The 23,349-nt window shown below is 38.9% G+C and overlaps 3 protein-coding genes across 3 annotated transcripts; 1 reads left to right on the forward strand and 2 right to left on the reverse strand.

Moving 5' to 3' along the window:
- The first annotated feature begins 2,043 nt into the window (after positions 1 to 2,043).
- LOC135612184 (aldehyde dehydrogenase family 2 member B7, mitochondrial-like) lies at positions 2,044 to 7,501 on the forward strand. The gene is made up of 11 exons (XM_065108087.1): positions 2,044 to 2,316; positions 3,126 to 3,263; positions 3,395 to 3,537; positions 3,652 to 3,805; positions 3,905 to 4,134; positions 4,486 to 4,575; positions 5,382 to 5,555; positions 5,628 to 5,765; positions 6,300 to 6,437; positions 6,522 to 6,583; positions 6,905 to 7,501. The coding sequence occupies exons 1-11, from the start codon at positions 2,229 to 2,231 to the stop codon at positions 7,176 to 7,178; spliced, it is 1,629 nt and encodes a 542-aa protein (XP_064964159.1). The 5' UTR covers positions 2,044 to 2,228; the 3' UTR covers positions 7,179 to 7,501.
- Positions 7,502 to 12,352: 4,851 nt separating this feature from the next.
- LOC103983998 (homeobox-leucine zipper protein HOX16) lies at positions 12,353 to 14,709 on the reverse strand. The gene is made up of 4 exons (XM_009401386.3): positions 14,137 to 14,709; positions 13,887 to 14,029; positions 13,169 to 13,408; positions 12,353 to 13,009 (listed from the first exon to the last, which is right to left on the reverse strand). Exons 1-4 carry the CDS (start codon positions 14,231 to 14,233, stop codon positions 12,632 to 12,634), a joined length of 858 nt encoding a protein of 285 aa, XP_009399661.2. The 5' UTR covers positions 14,234 to 14,709; the 3' UTR covers positions 12,353 to 12,631.
- LOC103984350 (tetraspanin-8-like) lies at positions 14,494 to 22,215 on the reverse strand. The gene is made up of 3 exons (XM_009401837.2): positions 21,690 to 22,215; positions 21,198 to 21,507; positions 14,494 to 14,747 (listed from the first exon to the last, which is right to left on the reverse strand). Exons 1-3 carry the CDS (start codon positions 22,191 to 22,193, stop codon positions 14,494 to 14,496), a joined length of 1,068 nt encoding a protein of 355 aa, XP_009400112.2. The 5' UTR covers positions 22,194 to 22,215.
- Between the last annotated feature and the right edge of the window lie 1,134 nt (positions 22,216 to 23,349).

The following is a 23,349-nucleotide window of genomic DNA, read 5'->3' on the forward strand; positions in this document are numbered from 1 at the left end:
TAATATTTTTGGAGAGACATGGATTTGTTTGATGAAAATCAACTCAAATTATGCTTTAGTTATGCTTAATCACTCAATCACAAATTCAACACTCTAGTAATTCTGAAGAAGTATGGATAGGTTTGATAAAAACTCAAAGAGTTATATTTAATCATAGATTCAACATAAAACTATCTCATTTCAAAAATTAATTATCATAAATTCATACAAAAATATTTTTTTAATAAATATAGTAGCATCTCATCCTAGAAATTATGGAGAAGCTAGAATAGTTTTGATAAAAATTTAAGGAATTATATTTGATTCACACTCCATCATGGATTCAACATGAAGTTACCCTATTTAAAAAATTAAACATCCTAAATTCACATAGAAATAATAATAATAATAATAAAAATAATAATAATATATTAACATATCAGCTTTGTAGTTCATGAGAAATTTAGATAGGTTTATTAAAAATTCAAAGAGTTATACTCCCTTTATCACATATTTAACCAAAAATAGCTTATTTTAAAAATTAAGCACTCTAAATTTATAAAAATAAAAAATAATATTAAACATATTATTATCTCACTCTAATAGTTTTAAAAATATTTGGATAGATTTTATTAAAATTCAACGGGTTACATTTGATCACCTATTCAACCCAAAAATACCACTTTAAAAATTTATTCACCCTAAAATCATAAAAAATTAAATTAAATATCTTATAATACTCCAGTAGTTTTAGAAAAATTTGAATTGATTTGATAAAAATATTTTGGTTACACTCAAGCTATACTTAGATTATACTCGCTCGTGCATTTGACAAAGTGTAACCTAATCGATTACGAGACTCGATCCAATCCGAAATGATTCATTTCGAATCACTCATACTATATTGAATTGGCTCATGAATCCGTGACTTAAAATAGTCCAATTCAAAGATATTATTAATTAAAAAAAAATCCTTTGATAAGAATGAAATATAAAAGTTATAAGAGTGTTGTTAAATGATGAAACCTAATGCTACAAGTCTTTTTCTAATAAACTATATAGAGAGATGTCAAGAAGACACGTCCAACATATTTCATAGTAACAATGTAAAGCAACGACTCATCTCACGAGGCTGACATGTACAGGTGGTGATGCGCCAAAAGTCTTGAACTTTGTTCCAATCATTTTCCCCACTCAGATCAATAAATACAATATTATTTTCGATTCAGCTCTTTTGATGTGAATGATATGTGGCAGTTTGTGTGTCGACCTACTCGACCTATAGACTACCTAATCCATAAAGTAGCTTAAAAATTCACACACTCGAAATCTGTCGAAAGACATTTACAGAGAAGAAAAACGAATGATATATTTATATAATTATATTTTGAAAGAAAAAACTTCATCTCATGAAGACGATGGTGACGAGAAGTCGTTGATGTCTGTCACGTCTATCTTTGTTAAAATAAGGAAGGAAAAGATCATAGGTAATGAGATATTAGAATCATTTGGTGGACGACAGACGACGATGAAAATTTTTTGATGATGATAATAATAAAAAAAAAAAAAGATAAATCTACGAGATCGAGATCGAGATAAAGATAATAAATGTGGGGTGATCATTAAAGAGATAATTTTAAAATTAAAATACTATTTAAAAAAATAATATAAAAAATACTCATATATATATATATATATATATATATATATATATTATGGAGAGAAACTAATGCCCTAATCGAGTTAAAAATCCACGTTGGCGGGAGAAAGGACACATAAAAACAGTTTTATTTCGAAAACCTCCTTTCTTAATTTTTTTTTCTCTTAAATATTAGAAAATATATAAATAGGTGGGCCCGCATAGGAGTTTGGTGGTCGCAGAGCACTCTGCCACACCTTGTCGTCTCTTCGCTAGCCCACGTGGCCAACTGAGGTGCAACTCGAGAGTTATTGAAATCGGATGTGGACAGGCCAATATTAACGTCACCCACGGTGCTACCAAATACGGAATCGTGGGACCATCGAGTGTCTGGTAGATAGGAGATGAGAGAGGCCGTTGGGGAGATACGGCTAGGGGCACTTAGCGCTCTATGTAGAAGTCACACACCATCATCGCCTTGAGAAGCAGGGGATCTGCAGAGAGAGGTGGTCATTTATTCTTCCTCCGCTTCTGCTCCCCACTCCCACTCCCACTCCGACTTCCGAGCTTTAACTTTGGTACGATACCAAGTGTCCCGGCAATAAAGGCTATGGCGGCTCGGAGGCTCGCATGTTCCCTACTGTCGCGCTCCGGCGCCGCTTGCGCTCCCTCACTGTCCCGCTCCGTGTTTGGGGGAGGTCGATCCTGCCTCTGTTGAAATTAGATTTTTGTTTTTTTTCTTCCTTTTTTAGGTTTATCTAATTTTTCATCATAATATTAGCGAATCCGTTGTCAAAATCTCGTCTTGTAATCGCAGGGCTTCCCAACCCACCCCCCCTCTCTTTTTTTGGTGTCAAATTAGATGTTACTGTCGAATCTGCAATTTTTATTATTTTTTGGTCGGCTGGCTAATCTCTTTTACTTTTTGTTGGCATAAAGATTGAGCTTTTATTTTATTTTCTTCGAGTCTTTCGATTTTTTTTTATAGAAGACGATTTTTTTTTGTCCGAAAATTATTTGGAATTGTGATACTAGCGATTTATTCTCCTTTCGCTTAGGATCAGTGCGAAAATTTAAGGATTTTCTATATTTTTGTGATTCCCTGGTGTTTTTAGAGGACGAAAATTTTGATCTTTTTTGCTTCTGATTAGGTTCTGTTTGGTTTGTTTGGAACATGAGACATGGCGACGTCGTCTGGGATCTTTCTTCATACTCGTAACTAAAAGGAACAACTTTTGGGAACGGAGAGGAAAAGTCTAGCTTTTTGGTTGATGAACTATGCATCGTCAAATAAAACCTTTGTATAATAGACAACGAGGGGAAGATACCCTTATTTTGCATTTGATTCTGGTGGTCTTCTCAAGGCAAGGAATATTATGATTCTTGGATTCTAACGCTTCCATTTCTCGAGGATGGTCCATGTTGATACGAGCTATCGTGCAATTTGTAATTCTTGGATGTTCTAAAGAACCGAATCTGATTGCGCGATATAAATTGCTGACTGCAGATAGGATACATGGTTCAGCATCTGGTGTTCTTCGAGGGTTTAGCACTGCTACTGCAATCGAAGAGCCAATTCAGCCACCAGTTCAAGTAAACCACACGCAGCTTCTAATAAACGGACAGTTTGTGGACTCAGCATCAGGTAAATTCGTCAGCTTGATTTGAATCAGAATCTCATTGTATCATATTGAAACTTGGGTGCTTAATTCATCGTTTTCATCTCTATAGTTGCATTGCATAAAAACTGAGTCTTGGTTTATTCCCTGGTACCAGGAAGGACTTTCCCAACGTTAGATCCTAGGACTGGGGAACTGATTGCACATGTTGCTGAAGGAGACGTGGAAGATGTCAACCGAGCTGTCGTCGCTGCTCGTAAGGCTTTTGATGAAGGACCATGGCCTAAGATGACCGGTTATGTAATACTCTGAAGTTTTCACAAGGGATCATCTTTGTTATGCCTTATATGTTTGGATTATGTTCTCTTGCTAGATTCTGTAATAGACTAAGATTGGGAGAAATTATTGATGCAGCAAAGATCATGCATACTCTATCGGTTTGCGGATCTGATTGAGAAACACAATGATGAGATTGCTGCACTTGAGACTTGGGACAATGGGAAGCCTTATGAACAGGCTGCTAAGGCTGAAATTCCAACTTTGGCACGGTTGATGAGATACTATGCTGGTAAATAATGTAGATATCTGTTGAATGTTTCACCCTTTTATCTAGTCTTAGTGATGCTTTTTTCTAGATGATAGATATCCAACTCCTTGAATCTACCAGGTTGGGCAGACAAGATACATGGACTCATTGTGCCAGCTGATAGTCCACATCATGTGCAGGTGTTGCATGAGCCCATTGGTGTTGCAGGGCAGATTATCCCCTGGAATTTTCCACTTCTTATGTTTGCTTGGAAGGTGGGGCCTGCATTAGCATGTGGTAACACTATTGTATTGAAGACTGCAGAGCAAACACCCCTATCTGCCCTATTGGTCTCAAAGCTATTCCATGAGGTTGGTGGGGCAATTGCATGTTTTATTTTGTGTTTTATGGCCCAAGTTTCTGTCTATTGATCCCAATATTGTCCCTTTACTAGTTCCCAAACTAGCTTGAACTAAAGCCAATAAAGTGTCACCATGACCATGGTTATCTTAAAGGTAACCTTCACCACAGATTGTCTATCTATTGGCAGGACATTAAACTATTCTTAAATAGTTTTCTTTAATTTAAAGGATTAATATAATTACTGTGTCTTTGGATGAGTTAACCTTATAATGTCATTTGGAATATCTTGATCTTATCTTATTTCTTTCTGTTTTCCTCTTGTCCTACTGATCTATTTTCTATCTTCTGTGATGAATCAGGCTGGCCTTCCTGATGGTGTTCTTAATGTTATATCTGGATTTGGTCCAACTGCTGGTGCAGCTCTTGCTAGTCACATGGATGTTGACAAGGTACCAGAAAATTTCATTTTTGTATCAAGAATTTGAACTTTTTAGGAACATAAGATTTGATGCTACTTTCCACAGTGATGACTATTGCCCACATGCTGCACTCATTAGCTCACCCTTTGGCAATTTAAACTTGTATCTCTTACTTTATTAATTACGTCACATCTGATATTCTTGTCAGTTTAGGCATCAGATGTAATGTGATAAATAATATAAAAGAATATCATATCTACCCATGCTGATGTAGAGCATTTGAAAAATAGTAATGTGGTAATGGTTTTACTGGACTTAGTAAATTTTATTTGTAGATGCATAGAAACATCAAAAACAACCTATCTTCTTTATATGTTTGTAGCATGATTGAACCAAGAAAACTGCATAGTTAAAGTGGATTGTACGAACCGTTTGGAACTTATTTTCTGAAGGATGATATCACTATATTGGCAAATTTGTTGTTAAATAGATTTAGGGTTGTACATGTATAAGATGAAATCATGGTGGCTACGGTTAATTTCTAGTTTCTTCTGTCCTGTGATTTTTGAAGGAACAAAAAATTTAAAGAAGAAACAAGATGAGTAATTCCTAGTTTGTAATATGTGCACAGGCCTCTGTTATGATTGTATACAGAAGGAATGCTTATCATCCCATATTGGCTTCCTATTGAAGCAAATAATATTTAATTGGCTTAAGGTGAAGTTTAGGTACATCCTAAGCATCGTCTTCTAAAGACACATCACGGATGCCAGTGACAGATAATATTTTTTATTACCTATCTTATATATCTAATCCCTTGCTATCATTATGGTCAGCTTGCTTTTACTGGATCTACTGATACCGGCAAAATTGTTCTTGAACTGGCTGCAAGAAGCAATCTTAAGCCAGTGACATTAGAGCTCGGGGGAAAATCTCCAATAATCATAATGGATGATGCTGATATTGACCAGGCTGTAGAGGTTGCACATTTTGCTTTATTCTTCAACCAGGTAGGTGTTTTCCTTTCCAATTAAATATGTCTGTTTGGAGACATTTTTCCTGACGTAAATTGCCTTCTACAGGGACAGTGCTGCTGTGCTGGGTCTCGTACATTTGTACATGAGCGTGTGTATGATGAGTTTGTAGAGAAGGCTAAAGCGCGCGCGTTAAAACGTGTTGTTGGAGACCCCTTCAGAAAGGGTGTTGAACAAGGCCCTCAGGTAGATTTGTGGTTCTCTTCTTGCTTTGTTGTTTTCTATGTTCTGGTACATGAATTCTTGGTGACTTGTCATCCCCTTGAACCTTGTACGCTTTCAAAGAGCTTCAGTGATCTATTTGTGAGGCACAGAGTAGCAGATATCTAATTGATGGAATTGAATTGGTTGAAACAGGATATCGTATCGCTTAATTGTCATTATGTTTTGCATGATTTGTGAAAACTCATGTTTTCAAAGCTCAGTCTACTTTTTGAGATGTGGGCTAAAGCGTCAAAGTTCTTATACCTGCACAAAACCATATGGAGTAATATAATTTGGCTTTTGCAAGATGGCTTCCTACTACATTTGGTGTAAGAGTGCTATGTCGGAGTAATTTCCAAAGAAAATGTTTTCTGCTCAACCAAAATATAATTTTTTCTGCACTTTCTTCTTCTCCACCCACGTCCAATCAAGCTATGACCTCCTGGTTGTTGCTTGTTACCTTTCAGTATTTGAAGAACAATTACCGATGTACTTATTAATCTCTGGATATCTCAGATCGACGAGGAGCAGTTCAGCAAGATCTTGCACTACATTAAGTCTGGGGTTGATAGCGGTGCCACCCTCGTGACAGGAGGTGATCGAATAGGAAGCAAAGGTTACTATATTCAGCCTACCGTTTTCAGTGATGTAGAGGTATGGTTTGATCTATACCCTTTAGAAAATCTCCATGAAAGTACATCTATGCTCTAATCTGTCTGTGATGTATGGCTTTTCCAGGACAAAATGAAGATAGCAAAAGAAGAGATCTTTGGGCCAGTTCAAACGATCCTTAAGTTCAAGTGAGCACTATTTCTGCTAAAAGATGTTCTTTATCGGATACTTAACTTTGGCTGGTGATTTGGTCCAATCTTCAACATTTTACAGTATTAAGCTGAAATCTTCAGTATAATGTCAGTAAAGTCCTACCAAGCTATGCTTGTACTCAGTTAACAGATACTTTTGCTGATGTTTTGGTCCCATCTTCTACATTTTACTCAAGTATTAAGCTGAAATCTTCGGTATCATGTCAATGAAGTCCTACCAATTATGCCTGTACTAAGTTAACAGAGACAGCCTTTTGTTGGCTTGAAGCTCACTTGCACTTGGTTGGTCGATGACAGGGATGTCAATGAGGTCATACAAAGGGCAAACACCACTCGCTATGGTTTGGCTGCTGGAGTATTTACTCACAATCTCAACACCGCAAACACCTTTATGCGAGCGCTACGAGCTGGAACTGTATGGATCAACTGCTATGATGTCTTCGATGCTGCAATCCCTTTTGGTGGTTACAAGATGAGTGGGAATGGAAGGGAGAAGGGGATCGATAGCCTGAAGAACTACTTGCAGGTCAAGGCAGTTGTCACTCCCTTGAAGAACCCTGCATGGCTGTAAATGACATGATGAAACATTGTGTAGCTCCTGCCTGTTTGTTATGAGAACCTCCATGTATGACAGCTCTAATAAGCTTCTGTGCTACTCGAATAGTTGTGATATCAGTGGTGTATCTTAAGCCTTGTCGAGTTCTTAACCTGCTAATGAGTTGGAAGTAAGTGCTTGTAATCCTCAAACTTTATGCTGTTGTGCTGTCGCTGACATGCAGAACTGATCAACTCATTGTGCCATTGCCCTGTGGCTTCTTTCGGACAGTCATGTAGAAGATTCAATGTCTGATTGAATCATCCTTGTGTGAGAATAATAAACTTCTTTCTGATGCATTCCCTTTCCATCTTCTGCCATCTGATAGGATCAACCTTCCAACTCTCAAAGATCTTCAGATTAAAGATTAACAGGTCTCTTCCCCGCATTAGCAGCAGAATCTGGTCCATTCCATAATTGTACATGGGAGGAAAGATTTTAAATCTCAGTCTGACTACCTCGGATCAGTTTGATTTTTTCATCATGTATGCATCATTTTTCTGATTGAGCTTTCTGCTGCACACAAGAATGCATGAATGCAGATCTGTAGAAATCATAATAAATATATGTTCATTGTATTATTCCTTCTCTTCTCTTTCAAATGCAAGAAAGCCAACATTCACAAGGATATGTATACTGTGTAAAGAACTGAATTGAACCCAATTCCTCACAAAGACTTACAGATCGCCTTCTCACCTCACCAATGATCGTGTATGCTGGTTTGTATCATCCATTACCCCATGATTCATCTTGATCTCAGATCCATCTGGCATATGAGGCAGACTCTGCTCCTCACCATCCACGAATCCATACACTGCATGGAAACAACGAGTACATGCACCTGTCACCCACCTCAAAACTCCTCAAGCACACGACACAGGCTAATGCAAAGTAGTGACATGGGAGGTTCTCCAGTTCCTCCGGCGACAAGCCATTTCCGGCGTCGGCGAGTCGCCTATGGTGGTGTCGAGAGTCCTGAAAACTCTCGAGAGACGACAGACATGGGTGTTCAGTATGGTGATGATGACAGCTCCCACAAGAACAAGGAGGATTGCCATAATTTGTGTCACAATTCAACACTTGCTCAGTCTTTAAACACCGAGGAAGTCTGCCGCAACTCTCTGTCAGGCACGGAGGACCGACCATATCAGAGGACATCAAGAGTCACAATATCGAAAGATGAAAGGGATGTGACAGCAAGCTCTTTGATGATCGTGCTTACTGTTATCAGCCTTTGCCTTCGTTTCTTGGCCTAATTAGGTAGCCAATTAATAGATCATTATCACAAATGCAAATTTACAAAAAATAATCAAAGATTAAATAATAAAAAATAATAAAAAAATTCATTTAACATGATCAGATATTTCAATACTAGGTCAGCTCTGATACCAAATATCATGACCCGAGCCTGATGGGCTAATTAGTCTATCAACTTTGTTTGGTCTAAACCACTGATCAAAATGCTTAAGCTGAAGTTGATAGTAATATAATTATCAGACCCTTATAAGTTAATCTTAATCCTGCCCACTTTCGATGTGTGACTAATAAAAGTTTTTCTTTGTTGGGAGACCTTTTCAAACTATGAATTATTACAGTAGCCTGTAAAAATCAATTCAAAAGATCAAGATGTGAGATCAAAAATGAAAAAGAGAGAAATTATAGAACAGCAAGCTGTTTGTGACAACCAAATACTTGTTGCCACAGATCACCAGATGATGTTTGTAACAAGTTCTCCAATTGAGATAATTGATTGATTGTACACCCAATTGCTATTTGATTCCATGAGGATTATGAATTTTCTTATGAGCAGAATCCAAGCATTTAGAAGATGATGATGATGAAACTACAACACTAAGTTCTTTTGGATACAATGCTGCTTTCTAAAGTTGAAAGAAGGTGCACTTCAAAGGTAACAACATAATCTATCATCATGACTTCAACATTCTGTAAGCATGCTGTTCATTCCACATCCCAGAAGCTGCCATCTAGTATCTTTCTACACCAGTTTGGTTTCATCAAAGACAGGAGGTAGGTTATTCATATGGCAAATTGATTATAACAATTGGTTTATAGAAATCAATAGGAGTGGTACATAAAGTTGGTAGGAAATTGAGATATTAAAATCAGTGCAGAAAGAACAATTTGATGATAACCTAACTAGCATCCATGGTTGGATCATGCAACCATTCTACCTACCAACTTGACCAACAAAAATATTAGATCAAATGTTTGAGTGTCATCTTTACAAGGCTCTTAAATCAGCATATCTTCAGGATGAAGAGAGAAATCAACCACCAGATGAAGGTAGTTTAGATGATAAAAACTCAAAAGATTCTTTCTTATGGAAGTTTCCTTGATTTGCATGCATGAATATTTATTTCAATATGAAGACTCTCTTGTTTAGATATATCATTTTAATATATTTATGCATAAATAATTTCACCTTAAAAAAAGTAATTTGTTGGTACAGAAGCCTATTTCCTCCAAAACAATGGTAATGATAGGGTCCTTACTATTGATTGCTTGTTTTGAGTTGTTGTTGGAAGTAGGTATGAGATTCAATGGCTTGGTGAAGGAAGATATTATGTCCTTATAACTAAAGATCATCATCTTATTTATGGTCATATATCATCATCACCATTGAGAACACACAGTTTGGTTTCATAGCTGTGCTTGTATCCATCAGTCACCATATTAGATGGCCCCTACACATCATTGGTAGAGCTTACTATTGAATGCATATAAGAAAGTCAAAATAAAATAGTCATCCTTAGAGAAACTAATAATAAATTATTATTATTAATAAAAAGGAGAGATGAACCCCATATCCTTAGAGAAATTAATAATAAATTATTATTATTAATAAAATAGTCATCCTTAGAAGAAAAAGGGGTCAAAAGTTCAATCCTAATATGCTTAATAATTTACTCATGTGAAAGTGGTATTTGAATGTTCTCTTTATGAACCCCATATAAGTTGTGACAATCTTCATTAAACTTATATTAGCATTAAAGATAAACTATTGAATCTTATACCATTATTTAATTTTGACAAGTCCTATCATTTTGTCTATCTTTTGCTACCACTAAAAAATGTGAAGCAAGAAAGATTATAAAATAAATTTCATCCTTGCTACAATTTTAATTTAATGTATTGGATCTAGTGAAAGATTCTACAAGGTGGAAACATCTCTCTCTCTCTCTCTCTCTCTCTCTCTCTCTCTCTCTCTCTCTTCTTTGATTTACTACCAGATAGGGTGGTCCAAAACTAGTGATGTTAAAGGCTCATGATCCAAATCCTTTAGCTTCTGTTGCACTTCACTTCCCATAACCTAAAAATACAACCATAAGGGTCTGGAAATTACTTCATTACTGTTGTGTTATATAAATAATAATAATAATAATAGAATTATCCAATTTCTTCTAAAAAAAAATTGGAGGTAACTTAGTGGTCTCATTAAAAATATATTTATTTGATATAATTTCATCAAATACCGAGTTTACGATGAGTTCGAGCCCAAACATATGAGATTTTAATTATGTACCAGATTCAGATTGGATTTACCATCACATTCGATATCAATTCATCGCTTAGATTTGAGAAAGAAAGAAAAAGAAAAAAGTATGACAAAAAAATGAAAAAAAAAACCTGAAAGAAAAAAATAGAAACACTTGTAATTTCAGAACAAATAAAAACAAAAAACAACTTGCCTAACATGCATTTTTCAATCTGTTTTAGTGTTACTGCTTCCAAGAACAGAAAACAACAAGCCTATCTGAAACAATTTGGATCTGTTTTGAATGAACACAATAACACAACAAAAGGAAGCCCAAATTGTGAGCCATCCAACCCTATTTGGAACAACTTGGGGTTGCTATCCCCATGTTTTCTTGATTTAGTTCTTGGAAGCCTCTTTCCACTGTGCAAGGATCCAATAAATTAGCCCACAAATTTTCAAGGAAGATTTGACTAATAGCAGCAGCTATTTCTAATTGACTATGAAGAATATTTACTTATCAATCAACACCTCACAGCTGAAGTAGATTATATGCAGAATATGAGTCTTATTTCTAATCAATTGCTCAAGAGTTGTATGGGGATTGGTGATACTTCCAGTTGGCAGAATCCTTTCTAATTAATCTGCTGAAGTAGATTAATGTTTTCAGCGAGTCCTTTTCACAAACAGCTGCTGATCGTTCCGCTGAATTGACCGCTGTATAATCTGAGGATTCATGCAGCTGCTATTCACAAACAGCTGCTTCGAACAGCTCAAGACCTTCCCGGCCATTGCAGGAGTCTCGGCACTAGGGGCAGGTGGGCGTCTGCACCAGCCAAGCATCCACGCACTTCGCATGGAACGCATGCTCGCATGTAGGAAGCAGCCTGCCGACATCGCCCACCTCGAAGCTCTCCAAGCACACAGCTCGCTCGCTTGTTGCATGCTGCTACGGCGCCGAACCCCCCGGAAGCCTCCTCTGATAGCTCTCCCAACTATGCAGACTTAGATCAGGGCAAACCCACCAACGCTAAGTAACAGTACTGAGATGGAGGAGGAGGACAGGATAAGCACCTCGATGGTCTCTGCGGCCATGGCTGGACGAGCTACCACTATGGACGACCTTCTTGCCTCCCTTTTCCTCTCTACTAATAATGCCAACGCAAAGTTGGGGAAGCTGCGTACGTGCCATCCGACTGTTCTTTGTACGGCATGAATGGGTAAAAAACGAATCACACTTTATTCTCAAAAATAAGGAAAAAATAGAGATAAAAGAACATCTAAAACCCGATTCCATGAACTGAAACCATCGCGAGTGGGTTGCAACTTAGATGGAAGAAGATGGTGTGCACCATCTAATTGTTCTTCCCTTGTGAAAATGTCCCATACCTTTCACAAGGAACAAGCAACATCAATAGATTCCCACAAGATATATTAACATTAATATAAACACAATACAAACCAAAAGTTGAAACTTCACTTTCGTTTCTCTTTCCAGGAAACTTACAGTAATTAAGCACTAAAACAGAGGAAGACAGTATTGATGTCAATCTTAAAAAGATCATGCTTTGAACTTTTTTTTATTTTTTCTAATTATTCAAAAAAGATAATTAAAGACACTCCAAGACACACACGCGTGCACAAAATCCAGTGCTAGTTGAATTGCACATCATCAACTTGATCATGATTATGATTGGCTCAATGTATCCCCAAAACAACATAACCGCAACGGCAGCAACACCGTCAAGAACATAATAATACCATGCACAGGGAGAGTCTTCGCCTCCAGCCACTTATTCCAGACATTTGTACACATCCCAAAGCATACCGCAGATTACAACTCATACTTCACGTACTAGTAGTAGCCATAGATACTTACTGAAGGAGGGGGAGAGGAAGAAGAAGCTGCAGTGACACCGTGTGCTCGTTCTGTTCAGTTCCAAACCCACAACCCCAGCTGGGCATCCTCCTGGTGGTGGTGGTGGTAGTGGTGGTGATGATGGTGCTCCCCCACGAACATCGAATCGTAATAGCAGTCACAATTAGCCGCGTCGTTTACGTCGCCGTGGTAGCCTTCGGGGAAGAAGGACACCTCGCCGCTGTCCAACAGGTGGGTCGGGCACTCCGCGTCGACCACCGCGCTCCCGCCGCTTCCCGTGCTCAGCCTGTCCTCCGCCTTCTTCTGCACTGCCAGGGACGCGAGGTCGGTAGCTGATGCGGCATGGTCGCCCGCTTTTGTCCCGGTGATCCCTGCGGCTGCCGTCGGGGCTGTAGCCTTATTGATCTGGAGCTTCTCGGTCAGTGAGATCACCTGAAGGATTTGCCACCAATGGCGGTTAACCATAGCAACAGGAAGGCGGCCATTCTCCAATGGCGCCAACGCCAACCATTTCGTCGAACACGATTGACGACGAAGGTGGTGTTATCTTGGAATCGAGGAGAGAGAGAGAGAGAGTGTGTGTGTGTATGCCTGGGAGCGGAGGCGGTCGTTCTCCCTGAGGAGGGAATCGTGGTCGGCGAGGAGGGTGTTGTAGGAGGACTTGAGGCGGTCGAAGTCGTGCTCCAGCTGCTTGTTCTTCCACCGGGCGCGGCGATTCTGAAACCAAACAGCCACCTGCCTTGGCTGCATCCCCAGCTTCCGTGCGAGCTCACCCTTCCTCTCCGGCTCCAGCTTGTTCTCCGCCTCGAAGCTCCGCTCCAGCAGGTGTACCTTTCATCGCCGCAACCTCAACATCATTCACTTCAGCACATCACAACCATCCGGAAGTCGACCAACACCCCAACACGGGAGATTACTTATTCTAGTTGCTGCGTCAAATACGACAACCTATTGCATCGGTCAACCACACGGAGGGGGCGGAGGAGGCCTCCATGGCACCATTGGAAGAGTAAAAGCATATTCCTCCGTTAAATCTAACACGTATCCAGTTCCAATGACCTACATGTGATCTGGGAATCAACTAGCACGCCCGCCCATGGCCGTGGTACCGTGTCCCAATAAGCGACAACAAAGAACAGGTCATATGCTAAGGGAAAAGACCAAAACCTTTTATTACAGCCCTGTGGAAGTGTTCTCTCACAAGCAAAACTATAGTTACCGTCCATGGCATTATGTCCTCTTCCTTGTGTCCTCGCATCAACTTCTGAATTCTACGCAACATGAACATAGCGATGGGCAGAAGAATTACCTGCTCCGGCGTGAGGCGGCGCTTCTTCTCCGGCAGCTGCTCGTCGTAGTAGTAGTACTCCTCCTCCAGTAGCTCGTCTGGCGACGTGAAGAAGGGCCGGCGCTTGCTCGCGCCCTCGACCGCAGACACAGCTGGTCCCGCCCCTTTTATTCCGAAAATACCCCTACTAAGTAACTTGACGCCGGGCAACCGACCCATACACGACAACAAGCACCAACGAGGACAAGATCGGAAAAACGAAGGAACCCACCTCCGAACACCGGGCCGCCGCCGCCCAGGAGGATCATCTGCTGCCCGTGGTGGCCGTGCGACAAGGAGGAATGAAAGATCAGACGGCCAGAGTCCATCGCCCTAGCTCGAACACAGATCAGTGCGGCCGCTGACGAGATCTCTCTCCCCTCTCCTTCTTCCACCAAGATCGAAGCTTGCTATAGCAGCGTCTATCGAGATCAATATCAATACGTGCTATATCTATATGTATAAGGAGGTCTCCTTGATCGGTTCAGAAGAAGACGATGCTCTTGTGGCGGAAGAACGACGTACTCCACAGGAGCCTCGTCGACGTCTTCATCAGAAAGAGAGAAAACCCCATCATGCGGCAATCCTGTCAGGGTTCGGCCTCCTCGAGATCCCCCAACTCCGCCACCGAGACCTCGTCGGAGGCCGCGTCAGAGCCCGGCGACAGCGACGAAGGCAGAGAGAAAGGAGGAGGCGGGAGGGAGTTACGGCCGGAGCCGGGGACTCCGGCGGCAGCAAGAAGGCCTCTCTTCCGTTGTTCTTGTCTTCTTTCGGTGTGGAGAGGCTTCGCGGCCAAAGTTGAGGGAAGGGACGACGGCGTGGATTTATAGCTGGGGAGTTTGCCTGGTGTGACGGAAATGCCACAATGAGTGTTGGGATATCACGGGATAGGGGAAGGATAACATGTGTGAACATGGAACATCGCAGGGATAGCGTAGTCCATACGGTGAAGTTGGGGAATGGCTGCGATCGAGACGTGGGGATAAGGTATTCGGTTTATCTTATACCGATCTGGATCCGTATTTATGGGGACTTGTGGGATACGGGGAACGGGGAACGGGGAAGGGTTGGCCAAAGTAGATCTGAGTTTGTTTGTTTCTTCTACTGTACAACATGGTATTTATTGTACGATAGATATAAGTATTATTATACGAATATAGTATGAAAGTCTGGATGGTGACAAAAATCATTTATATTTTTTATATTAACTGATGAATTCAGAAGGGAAAGAAGAAATTCCATCCGGTACAATAGGAATTTGATTGCTATCTTGACTAGATTGCCTTGATTGATTGTCGCATGCGATTACAGACCAAAGAAAACATCAAATCTTATTAACTTTTGAATTTTCCCAAATTTTAATTCAGGTTAAAACGTTGGAAGCAATAAATTAGATTTTGATTAAGAAATAATAGTTACGAGTTTTGAGTGGGTATGCTTATGTATATATAAGTATTGAGGGAAGAGATAATATAAAGATTGCAAATATATTAAATTATCTATAATAATAATAATAATAATAATAATAGATTGAAAATTTAAAGAAGTGAAACAAGTCAAGGCGCGGGAGGGGGCGTGGGCGTGGGGGTCACCACACCGGGGAGGGCGGGCCCACCGCGGACGAAGTTGACGTGGGACCATGACAGGTGTTCGGGTGGGGCCACCAGACGCAGAGGCACCACACGCGGTAGGAGCACATGGGGAGGCAGGGTTGGGTGGCCCGTGTGGGCCCCACCGCCGACCACAATCGGGGCCACGGGGGGTGCGTTGGGTTGAATCAAGAAAGAGGGCATTTGGAAGGTGGGGGTGGGGGACGAGAACGGGTCGGACTGTTTTAGGTAATTATGTGTATTCGATCCACTTAAATTAAATTAAATCGAACTATCATCTAATTAAAATTTCCAATTAGATTGTCAAAGGGCACGACGATATCGAAGTTAAATTAATTATTAATGTCAGATATCCGATGAATATGACTGTCACACTTGATTGGTAATCGAATTGTGTCATGTCATGAGGACAGATGTCGAACATGTGTAACGCAGTGCAGTTCGGGTTCGGGCACGCAACCGTCATGACATGTATTAAATTTGTCTCACCTTTGGTTTCACCAATCAAGATTTGAAATTGAGGGTCACAAGTCACACCATTTGAGATGATTGAACTCCTAATGCCACCGTTAGTGGAGCTCTGATCCGAAATTATTTCAGTTAATTATTTTTAATTCATTATATATGTATATATGTATATATATATATATTGCATGGGCAAATTAAGAGACTGCTTTCTCAGCTTAGTTCATCTTCCTTAGGTGTTGTCCGAGTGGATTGAGGAGCCCCACTGAAGTAGTGGAGAATCCTTCCTCCCTTTTTCTACTGATTACAACTTCTTCTTGGGTCTCCTCTCCTACCAACAATGCAAACCCAGTGGTACAGAACTGTATATGATCACTTCTCCCTTGGTTTCAGTAGTTAGATGCTGTATTCCTCAACATGATGTAGTAGTGGTCCATGGAGAGGGGATGGGAGGAGAGAGAGTCTCCAATAAAAGAAGAGCAGAAAACACATTTGACTTCTCTGTACCAATGCCACCACCATTGCTTCTCACCTGCAGCAGGTTTGTGTGATGATTACACAACATTTGATTTCTGGTGTTCAGATGGGAGGAGGGCAGCCACCCAATGAGGGAAGTCAAATGGGTCTCTGTGTCAGCCTCACCACAAGGGGCTTGATGTTGCCTCCATTTCCCACAGTATCAGCCACTGAGGGAAATTGGATTCCAGTGGATCTCCATGGCTGCTCTTTCTTTAACATTGCATCTCTACCTACTTGGTGATTTAGCTGATGAGGCTTTGGAGGCCATGAAAACTTCCTTCGCTTGGCAGGAAAGAAGAATTAACTAACATTCACTTCGTTTCCAGCTTATCAACTCTCTTTCTTGATGACATCTCATTGATCTGAAGAATAGATTGCATAATGTTTCAGCTTTAGTTTTTAATCTTGTGCTGATTCATAGTGATCCCTTCATCAGGTTAACTTATTCAAGGCACTGCAATTGAGCTCTCAACAGCATGATTTCAGAAAACATAGTGTATTTATTTGATATAAACCATCAAAATTATCTTTTGGCAAAGGGATTTAAGCAATTGTTCACTTGACATTTTTTTTTCTGATGAAGCTCATAACAAGATTTCTTTCCTATAGGCAAAAATTGTGTGTAGCAGGAATAGATCATCAAAAGAAAAGTGTGCATGATTGTGAATGACAACAGAAGCTTTTGTCATTTCTACCATTTTGTGCAGTCTCTGTCACTGAAGGACACACTTAGTCATTCATCAAAGCTAACCATGCAGTGACAGTAAAATTCTGCTACATACTGCAGACATCTAACATTTTATCAACTGCATAAAGCTAGATAATGAACAATTAAGCCAACCAAGAACTGTAAACACAATGTCTTTTGGCTGGAGTGGGTGTCTAACCCTATCCAGTATGAACAGCATAATTTTACTCTTTTTTATTTTCTTTTTCTATTTGTTGCTTTGTGTGTGTGTGAGAGAGAGAGAGAGAGAGAGAGAGAGAGAGAGAGAGAGAGAGATGGACAAAAGGCATCCAGTGGCCACCTATTCTCTAATCAGTACTATTCTGGAGGATAGGGATAATCTCTCTCTCTCTCTCTCTCTCTCTCTCTCTCTACATTTCCTCACAAAATTGTTTGGTTGTATGAACATATTTTTGGACCACTCTGAGCTCCTATCTTTGCTGTCCCAGATGATGAAGAGAAAGGAGAATGGATGGTCTCTATAATTTAACTCTATCTCAAACTAGGGGTGATGAAGAAATGTGGCTATGCTTTCTCTCTCCCTCTCCCTTCTTTTTCTTAGCTGGGATGCATTTTCTGAGTCCAAGAGGATTGGAGCTTCCTTGACATTATATGCAACAACAAGGAATATGATCTCTGCAGCTTCTTTATAAGATGTATATCTTTGCTGTGACACCATATCCAAGGAATAGGAGAAGAAGAAAGCACATCAAGTAGGATGTTTTTAATATACAGTGGGGGTTGGGTAGGATGACTAAAGTGGGAGCATGAAGTAGTGCTCCTCTTACCTTCCCCTAATGTCAAGATCTGTCAAAAGGCACAACAAATAGGAGAAACAAATATCCTTTTATGTTGACATATGCACACAAATGTAAAAAAAAAAGAAAAAAAAAGAGTATTTTATGTGGAATTTCAGGTGTTTCTTCACAGAAATGTACGCGCACAAATGTATAAAAACAAAAAAATTATAATTTTCTCCCTTTCTCCTCTCCCCTCTTTTTGTAATTTTTTTTGGACTTTCTAAATTTCAGTCTCTAGAAATAAAAGAAGACTCAATTTAATTGCAAGATAGTATTTATTTTAATAAAGAAGAAAAAAATTAAAATGACAATAAATATGCTCAGCTAAAGGATGGAGAGTGGTCCTCCACTCTATTTTCTGAACAAGGTGTATTTCAATGATTGATAACAAACACTCTACATGAATGCTTTCTCACAATCCTTATAAGAAAAGTTTTTAATTTTGAGGATTGGATTTTACCAATCGTAACTCGAATCAATATGTTGATATGTCAATACTATCGTATGTATGAGTTAAAAAAATAATTTATCATCCAATACAAATTTTATCTTGAATGTATAGATCTTATATCGAGTAGTATACATACCGCATCGAACCATCTAAATCTTTTGTGAGATCTAATGACTAATATAAGTTTTGTACAAAATCTTGTATATATGTCATTCGATAATTGGTCCTATGAATATCTAAGTTTTCTTCTCCACAAAGAAAATAAAAAAAAGGGAAAAGGAAAAAACTTTAGATCCAATGTAAGACTTTGAGAAAGGTGACTTTGAGAAAGGTAAGGAGTCCACTCATTGAGTGGACAGGTGAGTGGTCATGGGTATGTCCAAGGTGTTATCCTAAGGACTGCACTCATTGTATTCATGTTTTTTTTAACCTAAGCAGATGTCACTTCATGCTTGGCAACATGGAACTTATGTGCAGCACACAGAAACCAAGGGTTGTGAACATGATCCCATTGCTGTGGACTTGGGTTCATAAGCTGGAAATAAATTAGTAGATTTAGTTATCTATTTTTTTCTACCTGAATTCATAAGGTGGAAAAAAGAAAATTAGGATTGCTCCAGCAGTGTTACTGATAGGTCAGGATTGTGACAGCAGAACCTTTAATGCAGTATAAGCCTCATTGCAGGAACTAACCAAATGCACAGTAGTAAGTGTGAAGAAACTGCACTAATTTGAATTCACTTCCAAGGCAAGAAAAAGGACTGACTACACAAGTCAGCTAATGTTGTTCTACTTGCTGTACAGTTTATCATGAGCAGACAATTGTTGCAGCTCTTATGATATCTATACTCTCATTAATTCAATCAAGAAGCTAAAAGCAAATACAAGAGAGAAAATATATATATGCAGTCTCTTAAACGAAGTCTTGGATTGACTTGTAAAGATCTCATGTATATACTACTATAATTAATTTAGATTTAAACATCTTATATCAAAGATTCAAGGTCAAAAAAATAAATGATATTAGAGTACTATAGAGCATGGTATTGATTGTTGTTCTAATAAAAGAGGCACATCAATTATATTATTATTAATACTTTAAAAGAATAAATGATGAAGACGAGATTCAAAGTCTGAGACCTTGATGTTTTACTAGCTAAGGTCACTGATGCTTTCAATAATTTATATATACTATTATCATTTTATGCATTTAAGTAAATGATGGATTTAAAGTAATTTGAACTAATTAAGGGATCGGAGTAACATTAATTAGATATAATTCTCAACCATTAACTGAAGCACTACTGTGGCTCTTGGCTCAGATCAACTTTTAGAGAATAATCCAACCATGAAAGATGAAAATTACATCAGATAACGCATGATGGATTTACTTACATGACCATCCACATCACTTTCACTAGACAAGTTAACATACTTACACATGAATTGAGTCTTGAACACCTATGTTGAAGTCAGACTAAATTGCACTGAATTGGAAGACACCTCCTTTGGGTCCTCAAAGATTGGCTGTCAACAGTTTATGATCTCTCACGAGCCATTAAAATTAGCAATTTGGAATCGGCCAGAGTAGGTTATGAGCACTTCAATCGATATTTTTAATTTCAAGATTTTATAGAAACCATCAAAAATACAACCGAATAATTTTTTCCACAAGAGCGAAAAATATTTCGATGTCAACTACACGAAGGAATTGAAAAATAAAAAAAATCAAAGGAGATGAGAGATAATCGAAAATTAGAATAATTAGAAAAAAAAAAGTATAATAATTTTATCACTTGTAGTGAGTGATAAGAATTAGTCTAAAATAACAAACCGTCGTATTCAAATATAACAAAACATGATTCGGAGATTATAGACTTATAAACTAGAATAATTGTAACATGTTTATTTTGATCTTTATCATTAATCATACTTTCTCTTTGACAATATTCTCTAATTTCTAGTCATATTGTTTTATATTTTCCACAGATATTCTTTTAATCACACTCCGGCCAATCTATTTTTCTCCAAAAGAAATATTCTCTTTTCTATTCTTTCTTTTTGTTTGCCTTTTTCTTATATTGTATCCCTTTCTTAATTGGATCCAATCACAAAAATCTTATCCTTCATAGATTAGGTAATCTTTGATAAATGTATAAAAATTAATGGGATGAGTTTTCAAATTCCAAATCTTTCATGTCATGAATGAGGAAGAATGCAATCAAATCAAAAGGTTATCACGGGTTTGAAAACTGAATTTTTTTGTTGACCATAAAGCTAATTGGCTGTACTTACTATTGATAAGACCCTAAAGTCTTATCATAAAAGAAATGAAAAAAAATAATAAGGCACTGATACCAATTGATAAAACCCTAAGGTCTTATCGTAAAAGAAGAAAGAGCTCTAATAACAATTGATAAGACCCTAAAGTCTTATCATTTGATATCAGAGCATTTTACGATAAGACTTTAGGGTCTTATCAATTAGTATCAAAGCTCTTTCTTCTTTTACGATAAGACCGTAGGGTCTTATCAACTATCGAATTAAGAAAATTAATGCAATGGTTTAGAATTTAGAAAGGATAAATCTATAAATCTTGAAACCAAAAGTACAAGAAATACATATGTAGCCTTACGATTAACCAAAGAATCAAAAGTAGAATCCATTGCCATCACCACCACCACCACCACTAACCGAGCAAACTGAATCAGTGATGCGCACCCCCATAGTAGTAAGGAGGGTAATGGTTGCGAGACTTGTTGTTCCTGTACGCACAGCAGCCCACCGTGTGGGTGATGATGAGAAACACAAGAAGAGCCGCGTTGACGATGGCCACCTTCTTCCTCCCGTCCTTGAGAGTTGCCAGAACACCTCCCTTGCATGAGTTACAGGAGTAGCACAGCTTCTCCTGGCCGTTACTCCATGCCTTGCAATCGAGCCCTGATGCAACTGCTCCAGATTTTGGCGTCGTCCAGTACGTAGCATTTACGTAGGTGAATCTGCAGTAGCTCGGTGGCTTGCAGCAACCAGACTGAAGTACACAAAATTAGGGTTTAGGCCGGATGATGCTATTCTTTTCTTCTCTATCCTCACTCATCAAGAAATCTTTGTCCTAATTTACTCTCTCCTCTCTTCTCTTCTTGTTTCTTTTAATCAGCAGATCACACACTAATTGTTCTGCGATGGTTGAAAGAGAGAGAACGTAAGACATACCTGAATGGGCGACAGGTTTTTCCGGTAGAACTCGGTGGCCTTCATGCCGACGGCACCCTCGAGCTGGCCGCAGACCTTCGCCTCCTTCAAGCAGCCTTCGATGACATTCCAGGTCGGCCAATCCCGCACCCTCTTCTGCAGCCAGTGCGAGTAGTCGTCGAGTTTGTACTCTTTGTACGCCCTCCCAACTATCGCTTGTCCGACACCCTTATTGGTCACGATTAAGCCGAACATCGTGAAGGCAACCATGGCAAGGATCAACAGGAACAACACGAAGAGGTAGATCCATAGGAAGACGGACACACGAAAACATGAGCCCACGAAGCCCAGCACTGATACGACGAAGAGGAAGATGCCGAGGATGAGGAGGGGCAGTTGCAGGAACCGCTCGCATTCCGTGGCGGCTTGCACGCGGAACCACACCGCAATGCCGATGACCGGGAAGGAGACGAGCAGTGTCACGAAGTTTAAGATGCCTATCAGGCTGTTGCTGATCTTTACCATGCTTCGCTTCCCGGTTTCTTGGAACAAGCACGACTACAAAGTGTAATGAGATTGCGACCAGAGGTGTCGAGAGGGGAGGAAACAATGCCTCTCTCTCTCTCTCTCTCTCTCTGTCAAATCAAAAATCACAATTGAAGGAGATGACACAATGATGAATCTTCCTCTTATTTCTTCTCCTCTCTCTTTCTGTCAAACCAAGATGACAACTATGACAAGATTGCACCGAGAGATAGGAAAAGACAAGAGGTAGGAAATGTGAGAGGGGGAAATAATTGTCTCTTGCTGCCTCTCCTTTCTCCGCCGTCAATATCAAGGAGGGAAGGAGAAGAAGTTTGGGTCTCCTTTGTCCCATAATAGGGGAGACTCAGTTGGTAGGTCTATTTTTACAGACACAACTATCAAATTACTATTTTTTTTTCTTTTGATATACAATGGGGAAAAAGTTGGCTGGTGGAGACAGGAGATTGTGAACTCATGTAAATAAAAGAAGATTTGAGATTTGGAGTTGTGATGTTGCTGGAATTTCCAGGTGGGTTTTGTTTTTTATTAGAAGTTCTTAGTCACAAGGCTTATAACAAAATCATAATGGTCTATATTTAGTTATAAGACTCATTCAATCTGTATAAAATTTACATGTCCCTAATGAATTAAACTTTGTTGTTGCCAGAGAATTTGTTTCCATATAACTAAAGTGTATTAGGGGCTTTATTTTTCACAAATTAGATCATAACATTGAAGATTTAGCTACACAATTTAGGGACTATGATCCTGAAATAGCAATGAACAACATCCAACTCTTTTTTTTTGGGGTAGATGTAGACAAGAATGAGACATATAATTTATTTTTTTTATAAGATATATCCCAAGATAATGCAATCAATGATCAAGATATTTATTAGTCATGATAGTTGTTGATATCTTTAAAATTATCGAATGAAATTCTAAACCCTCGACTTATGCAAAATGGTTAAAACTAGTTGAATGAGTTTCTAAAACTATCAACTTTTGATATGAACTAAAAATATTTATCGGACGATATCTCAAAGTATCGGCCCATGATAAAAATTTAATCGGATATGATTTCGATTGTGTTTTAGAAATCATATTACTAAATGGAACCAACTTGTTTCTAAAATAGAAAAACTAAAACTAAAGA

Source organism: Musa acuminata, chromosome BXJ2-5, assembly GCF_036884655.1.
Source record: "Musa acuminata AAA Group cultivar baxijiao chromosome BXJ2-5, Cavendish_Baxijiao_AAA, whole genome shotgun sequence".
NCBI classification, from domain to species: Eukaryota; Viridiplantae; Streptophyta; class Magnoliopsida; order Zingiberales; family Musaceae; genus Musa; species Musa acuminata.

Coding starts and splice junctions, on each gene's coding strand:
- LOC135612184 (XM_065108087.1), top strand. CDS start 2,229: ATGGCGGCTCGGAGGCTCGCATGTTCCCTACTGTCGCGCTCCGGCGCC. Junction 2,317..3,125: donor CCGCTCCGTGTTTGGGGGAG/GTCGATCCTGCC, acceptor TGCTGACTGCAG/ATAGGATACATGGTTCAGCA. Junction 5,766..6,299: donor GTGTTGAACAAGGCCCTCAG/GTAGATTTGTGG, acceptor TGGATATCTCAG/ATCGACGAGGAGCAGTTCAG.
- LOC103983998 (XM_009401386.3), bottom strand. CDS start 14,233: ATGGACTCTGGCCGTCTGATCTTTCATTCCTCCTTGTCGCACGGCCAC. Junction 14,030..14,136: donor CGGCGGCCCGGTGTTCGGAG/GTGGGTTCCTTC, acceptor TCGGAATAAAAG/GGGCGGGACCAGCTGTGTCT. Junction 13,010..13,168: donor ACGACCGCCTCCGCTCCCAG/GCATACACACAC, acceptor CAAATCCTTCAG/GTGATCTCACTGACCGAGAA.
- LOC103984350 (XM_009401837.2), bottom strand. CDS start 22,193: ATGGTAAAGATCAGCAACAGCCTGATAGGCATCTTAAACTTCGTGACA. Junction 21,508..21,689: donor AAAACCTGTCGCCCATTCAG/GTATGTCTTACG, acceptor TGTGTACTTCAG/TCTGGTTGCTGCAAGCCACC. Junction 14,748..21,197: donor CCCTCCTTACTACTATGGGG/GTGCGCATCACT, acceptor CCGTCACACCAG/GCAAACTCCCCAGCTATAAA.